General features: G+C 41.7%; 1 protein-coding gene across 1 annotated transcript in view; it reads left to right on the top strand.

Annotated features, from left to right (window-relative positions):
* The window catches only part of LOC111861508 (esterase FE4), a 41,116-nt gene that overhangs the window by 18,407 nt on the left and 14,649 nt on the right, over window positions 1–8,060 (top strand). Inside the window, exons 4-6 of the mRNA XM_023846152.2 lie at window positions 3,644–3,806; window positions 4,620–4,805; window positions 5,947–6,143. Of these exons, the coding sequence (XP_023701920.2) occupies window positions 3,644–3,806; window positions 4,620–4,805; window positions 5,947–6,143 (546 nt within the window). The remainder of the gene's footprint in view (window positions 1–3,643; window positions 3,807–4,619; window positions 4,806–5,946; window positions 6,144–8,060) is intronic.

The following is an 8,060-nucleotide window of genomic DNA, read 5'->3' as shown; positions in this document are numbered from 1 at the left end:
TACTAAACACTTTTTCACCAAACTCCTGTACAAAACTACGCAACTTTGCGCTCCTTGAACTACATGTACTCACTTTAGGCATTGTAAAGTCAAACTGAAGTCTTATAACGCCCTCCACATATATAAATAGAATACTTCTAAGCCCTCCAAGAAAGAATGGGATGTATATACCTTATAGTAAGACGGAATACAATAGGAGAATACCCGTTACACTTGCCTCCCTCCTGCCTCGACTGGGAAAGGCTGGCTTGCCAGGTCATAAATGCTACATTTCACAAATTTCGCCTTTGTAACTGCAAGTACAGTTCAGTCAAAAATATGGTTTTTAATACGATCTTCATGTACTTGAACTCTATTCCACATTGAAGCAACAGTCCAGCCTGAAATTTATTTTGTAATACTAAACATTATGGAGCCGAAATTTTACATTATATCAAAGAATTGTTTCTAAAATGACAAAATATGACCTTATTTCAAAATTATGCCAAAATATGCTGCAAAACCAATAAAACTCTAAAATATGCATGTATATGCACAATGAAAACGACATAATTTTAATAAGAATGACTGGAAACATGCATAATTACATTTAAAAATAGGAATAAACCCTAGGAAAAAAATATGACATGTCATAGAAATCCGGGCCCTACCTTTCAGTATGCACCAACCTCTTACAGAGTCCATGTTGCAGTCTTTACGAGTTCCATGTAGAGTAAATATTTATGCAGTCAGCAAAATGGAGATGCCTAGAATACTTAATTGCATTACTTAAGATTGAATGTATGAGGGGTGGGCCTTCTCGGCCTTTGCACCGCGACCTACAGTGGTCTATTGTGCTTCATACATAAGATTACTAAAGACACTGACGCCAGAGGTCCCAGAACAGATCACTGGGGAACACCGTAGGGTACTTGCGAGGACAATGAAATGTTTCCAGACACTCGGATCTGAGATTACCAGAATACGAGTATGTAAATACGTTTACAGCACCAGGCTTATGTATCAGGGACAAGATTAATTCACCAAATTGGTGATGGTAGATTAGATGTCGTAGGCCGACCACAGTGGCCGTACTATCTAAGGTATGAACTATCTTCGCCCGCTCGAACACTGGGCTCGTGGCTTCGAATCCCACTCAAGGTATGGATGTATGTGTGCGTTTATTCTGTGTTTGTGCTGTTCTGTGTGTAGGTAGCGGCTTAACGAATGGCTGATCCCCCTTCCAATGAATCCTACCTCACTGTATATAGGATTAAGAAGAAACTGAAAAAGCGGCCGAGGTAAAAAAAAGGACAGCAGAAAAACAGACAGATACGCGTAGATACATGAGATATAGTGCAACTGTGCTGGCAAGGATTTCATTTGAACTGTGGGTAAAGTGATGCATGGTCATGAATGTAAATAATACGGGCATTTATTGAGGATAGAAAATGCCCTGTAACTGCTAACAGAGGCATTGTTCCTTCCTTTTAAAAATAAAGAGAATTGCTGATTGCAATGGCAGAAAAGGGGCACGTGGTAGCGTAGTCGGATGATGCACTATGATACAAGCAGGCAGGTCGCGGTTTGGAACCCAGATGAGGTAATTGGATATTTTTAATTTACCTAATCCTTTCAGCCACACTATTGCCCTGGGGCCGACTCATACTCTAACAGAAATGAGTACCAAAAATCTTCCAGGGAAAGGGGGGAGGTAAAGGGCTGACGGATGGCACGTAAGGCTGACAACGTCACCGCCATCTGTGAACCAACGTGTCTAAAAAATGTGGGAGCCTTGACGGCCTGTTACAGGATAGCTTTGCCTTTCTTTCTATACTGACTCATTGCAAGTATGCGGTAGCATAATGTGACATCTGCGTGGAAATATGTATGTTTATACCCCGACCAAAGTGACTTAAAATACGAGAAAGTTGTAACTTTAATTTTGTATTTAACCTGAACTCAGAATGTAAAACATGAATGAAATATATTCAATAAAATCATAACAAGAAGAATGGCATCTGTTTCTGTGGAACCGTGATCAGGCTGTTTCAATAGGAACACATTTTTTGGGAGCGTTTCAGATTTTGTCTTTAAACTGTCAGTCACTTCTCGATACACACACCACGCCGGAGTAGCACGTGCGATATTATAGTGTTGATCCTCAGAGCGAGGAATTTCGTGTGAGATCTTAGGTTTACTCAAAAGTCGAGTACAGAGTTTACAGTCTTCTAACAAGTGACGTCATCTAGTCTGATAGAAAGCTACTAATAAGTAATAATCTTAGAATGAATAATTTAACGAAGGGCGCCTGAAGGGGAGGAAATTTGTTATCTACTCCTCCTGGACTTCTAGAAGAGAAGAAGAATTGAAAAGAAAAGGGGATATATTCAAAATATTTAAAGGTAAAGCTATCCCTGTAACAGGCCACGGAGTTCCATATGACAGTGAAACGTCGTGGCTCCCATATTTACTAGAAATTCGGCTCACAGATGGCGGTGAGATTGTCAGCCTTACGCGCCGGCTACCCTTTACCCGCAGGAAGATTCCTGGTACTCGTTTCTGTTAGAGGCTGAGTCGACCCCAGGGCAATAGTGCGGCTTGAAGGATTAGGTCAATTGAAAAAAATTAAATGATGTCATCGGGAATCGAGCCCTCGACTTTACGGCTTGCAGCATAGTGCCTCAACCAACTAATCCTCTGTGTTTCCATACTCCTAGAACTAATAAAAGAATCCAAAGGCCTTAAAACATTAATACAAGTGGCCTTAGACGGCTTAATGTAAGTCTGCATACAAATATTGAGTGTTCCTCTCCAGAAAATTCCTTGGCGGCGTCCATTATTGTGACTCTTACATTGCTGCTAATCATTTAAGTATTTTGTTTCCTGTCACCGCACTAATTAGTGAATTACTGCTGAATAGTACATGAAAGTGGTAAATAAGTACAGTATGCGCCAAAAAAAACTACTGAAACTCGCGCATCTCGAACGCGCATGTGCGTTTGTCGATGGGGCATAGCTCCAGCCGCACGTGTTCCTAGTAGTGAAAAGGAAGTTGTGTTGTGCAGTTGTTGTTGGAAATGGGTCTCGCGACGAAGGAAAAAGTATTCATAGTTGAGTATTATTTCCGCTCATACAAAAGTGGTCGCCAGACAACTCGCTTCCTTGGGTTTGAGCGGCCAGATGTTATCGTCCAGAAACCACTACATGGTACACGTATGACGAGATGGTGTACCGTCTCAGCACACGGTATATTAGGCCCCTATTTCATTGAGAATGAGGAAGGCAATGCTTTTACCGCCACCCAAGAACGCTACAGGGACATGGTGATCGGACCATTTCTTCAGGATTTGAGAAGGTTCTGTCGTGCAGAGGGCCTTCATATGAATGGACAGTGTTATCAACAGGACGTCTTTTAATTTCAGTGCTGTAATTTTCATTCGCATTGAAGGTTTCGGAGGATACTGCTGCCTTCATCTTCTCTGATAATTAAGGAACTTTCTACCAGAGTATGTGTCACATCTTCACGGAAGTTTATTTAGTAGCTCTGGCTCAGACGAGATCCCATCTTCAGGGCACATTTCTCGCTTCATCACCAGCCAAATTTTACGCAGTGCTTTGAAGCCTAGCTGTAAGATTAATAGGGGCAATTTCATTTTGCTAGATCCCGAAGAGCGGTTCGGAGGCAGCGCCTCTTGATGTTATGGTTTGGGTCCATGGCGGAGGTTGGTTTACAGGATCCGGAAACACGGACATGTATGGACCGCAGTATCTCCTGGACAAAGATATTATCCTGGTGACAATGAACTATCGTCTTGGGTTAATAGGTAGGCCAAAAGTTATTTGAATATGTGCTTAAAGTTGTAATTGAGTACCACATTCAGAGAGAACATATGCAACTGAAGCGTTAGAAGACCTTGAGTGGCTCTGCTAACGCTGATTGAAACGTGTCCTGTATTACTACAGGCCTATGGACGAATGAGTTTTTGGCCTGTGGCCGCAAATATACACTTTTGCAGGTGGGTATTGCAGATTTAATTATTATGATAGAAACTAAATAGATTGGGCAATACGATCAATTATATTTTAACTGAATATGTATTTATATACATGTGAGCCTATGTATAAATTCAAGTGTAAGGCAAATTCGCTTCATTATTATTGGAAAGAAAATACTTCGTTAATCTAAGGGTGTAATTGGGGGTGAGCACTGTGTTTACCGCTGCTTAGCAACGGGCTCGGTGAGGGGGTGTGTATGACGTCACTTGCAGAAACGCCGAGGTCACGAGACTCCTTCCCACTGCTGCAGTATGACGTCATGGCACCTGCGCGAGAGTCTTGTTTCCTGGCTGGCACATAGATGCGGGTTCCATAACCTAGTTCCATTGTTGCATAACTTAGCAACCGACTGATTATCAAGTCTGTCTTCGTGGTAAGTCGTTCCACATCCCGTCGCCCAACAACGGGTTGACATGTCACGTTATAATAGCTGTCGTTGTGTTTAAATTCATATTTTTTATTCGGATAGGTAGTACTAGAAATTGCCTGCACCATTTATGTTAATAAGGAAAGCAGACAGGAATATTGGTCCTTATGCTGCCTGTACCTTCACAATTAAAGGCTCGAACCCGTGTCTACAGGTTTCCTGAGTACGGAAGATGCAGAGTGTCCGGGTAATAACGGAATGAAAGACCAGGTGGCAGCACTGCGCTGGGTACGTGACAACATCGCAGAGTTTGGTGGAAACCCGAACAGCGTAACGATATTCGGTGAAAGTGCTGGAGGTAGCAGTACACATTTCCACATGCTCTCGCCTGCCAGCAAAGGTGAGATGTGCCAAGATATTACATCGAACTTGGAAACGACAATCATTTAAGCTCTCCTGTGTCCATACATTTGAAGCTAACCAGAAACCTGCCCGGCATTGTCTGGGCTTAACGCACACGTATTCTTATATCCTTTGACTTACTGCCCCAATTCTAGCCTTGGCCTACCTCCGTGAAATTTTCCGTTTCACTTGAGTTTACTAGATCTCAGATAGACGGTAGAACTCATTGAACGGGTGATAAGCTCGTTGCAAGGCGACCTGTACATAAACACAAATATAAAACTCACACTCATACACAAACACCACACATCCATGTCCTGAGTTGGGATTCGAACCCACGATCCCGGCTTCCGAGCGAAGACAGTGCATGCCTTAGACCGCTCGGCTACCCTGACCGGCCAACGCACACGCATACGGAGCGAAAATTACCTGTAAACCTAGGAGCGACAGTTTTCCCACCATACCTTTGTAAGGCAGAAGGTATTTTGGGTGTTGATCCGTATCCTAGCAACTATTCCATTGTTCTCAAAATCACAGCGCCTTTCGTACAAATACAGGAATGAGGATATATTGTGGCTTGGGATTCACCCCTTGCATGTATCCACAAGTCTAATACCACCCCAGTGAAGTCTTCCATCATCATACCAGATTTGATAAGCATAAATGTAACCCCGGGGAAAAGTATAAACAAACAAACAAACAAACAAAAAATATTCTTGTTTATGGAGAGAGAGAGAGAGATGGAGCCGGGCTTGCTTATTCACTCTAGTAATCCAGTACGAGCTTGGACATTGGGGTTCCTTTCCTACAGGCTGAAGTTTTTCTCTTGGCTATGGCGTCCACCTGCGTGTGGGGTTCACCCAACCTAATATCCCATACGCTCTTACCTCGAAGATGTAACATTAATGGTTGAAGTTAACAGATGCCTTTTGTTTCCTGCTGAAGTTAATAATAGTTGGAAATAAGCCTACAATTTCCCGTGCAAATTTATGGCTTTTACTTACTTATTCAAGGGAGCTCATCATTTCCCACTCAACATAAAGTGAATCCAGCACTCGGAAATATTCCGAGTTGTGGGATATTTTGACCTTAATTTAACGCAGTCCTTCAAAATGCAATCATCATGTATTGATTTACAGGTTTATTCCATCGCGCTATCTCCCAGAGCGGCACTGCTGTATGCGCTTGGGCACTTACACCTCCAGGAAGACCGAAGCTACTGGCAGAACAAGTGGCAGATATGTTTAACTGTCCGACTCAGTCGAGCTCCGAGCTGATCTCCTGCCTCAGGAAACAAGATTCATACAAGTTATACGGCGCGGAACTTTTGATTCCAGTAAGTTCCGCGTCAGATTCTGTGACATTGGCACAGACGGAATGTGCACACACAGACAAACATTAACACATAACTTAGCAGCTATGAAAATTACAAACAAAAGCACAAACACTGCGAATATAGAACGAAAAATAATATTCCTATATAAGAAGAAACAACGGGTTATTAAGGAATTTTATTATATGCAAATAAAGAACTCGAAGTCATGGAAATACACACGGTATAACACAGAGGAATCAATAAATAAAAAATTACAAAACGAAATGGAAATAGTACACCAAAAACAAAGAAAAATACGCAACCTGTCTAACTCACAAACAAAATACCTAACAAAGAATGTACAATGTACAGAAACTTTGAAATATATTTCAGAAGGACGCGTTGCGCGTAAGACGGTGGGTCAGTGGCATCTGTTGAATAATCTGTAGTTGAATATTGAAAACGTTACGTCAAATTTAACGGGTCATTAAATACTAATTAACTATTTTGGGTGATTTAAAATAGAGACATTCAAATACTCCATGCTTCGTAATTTTACATCAATATCACGAAAGGCAAAGCGACTACCTGGGCCAAACCACTTTGTCATTAGCGCATATAGCAGATATCAAAGTAAGGCTTGTTCAGTTTTGAAATAACACGATTAGTTGGTGGTGAGAAGATTCCTGCTTAGACTGTCCTTGCTGTCGGAGAATGGATCATTAGAACCAACACACGTGATAATATTTATGCTGATGAGCAGGCTTGCAGATGTGCGATGAAGACCGTTACCAACTCCATTCCAGATTATCAAATTTCCCTGCTGAATCGCGGTTTTCGACATAAAGCTTTATCCTTTATTACATAAACTAATTCTGATATATATGCGCTGCCATTTGGAAGTAACCGTTTAAATTCCCTGCCGGTAGTGAGTGCATCCTTCACCCTTACATTTTCTTATTTTTAGCCGGTGGGAAAAATATCCTACACGTATTTCTCGTGAATCGCGAGACTGCGACGTGCTACGCGTCACTGTTGTCACGGAGTAGTCAGAGCGAGGTAAGCAAATGCTGCGAGCGCATATAAGTCTTGGAGTACAGTTTATCCGTGACGAGCCGGAAGCGAATAATAATTTCGCTTCAACAGTATATTTTGGAACTATGTGTATTGTGCAGTCGCAGAGTCGTTGTTGGCGTGAATTTGATGATCTAGAATTCTTTCCCGTAACTCCAATTTGTAGTGGGGTTGACTATTTAATTGATCTTGGCAGTGTAATGAGTGAATCTGTTGTCCCTGTACGCTTCGTTCACATTCAAAAGAATCTTGAACGATTGAGGGCAGTAATGCAACAAATTCCTAGGCACGGTCGCCTTAGAGAAGACAAGCAGGTCCCTTCGAATAATTCTGCAGGAAGACTTCAGGCTTCATCCTTACAGGAACCCAGGGACGTAGGGTACATGGATGTGATGGAAGCATTGCTTCCCTATAGAATAGCAACCAAGAACATTTCTGGCATTTTTTCAATTTCGAAAAAAATATTTCATACTTCAAAATATTAATTAATCTGAGAACATATATTACATATAATGAGAATATTGCAAGTTTTAATGTGTTACATAAACAATTTATCAGGATAGATCAGTTATTTTCTTCCGAAATGCAGGGAAATTTAAACTGCAACACGCGCGAAGAAGCAGGTCTTTCGCTTCCACCCTCCCCTGGGTTAACTGGCTGACTCAATGTCAATGTTGTCTGTAAGTGAGCTATGCGTTATGGTATGCTACCAGCTTCGTGCCTCCAGCAATGTTGCCAGATGTAAGGCATTGCAGTTTGCAGTAGAATAGTCTGTGACCTTGCAGTTAAGCGTGCTTACTAGTTTTCAGAAGGTGTTAGCGTGTCACTTATGCACAAGTCAGTTTAGTTATTATTCTGTATTTT

The sequence above is a fragment of the Cryptotermes secundus genome, unplaced genomic scaffold (genome assembly GCF_002891405.2).
Source record: "Cryptotermes secundus unplaced genomic scaffold, Csec_1.0 scaffold959, whole genome shotgun sequence".
In the NCBI taxonomy this organism is placed as follows: Eukaryota; Metazoa; Arthropoda; class Insecta; order Blattodea; family Kalotermitidae; genus Cryptotermes; species Cryptotermes secundus.
The sequence above is the reverse complement of the archived record's forward strand: the minus strand, read 5'-3'. Positions and strand labels throughout refer to the sequence as shown.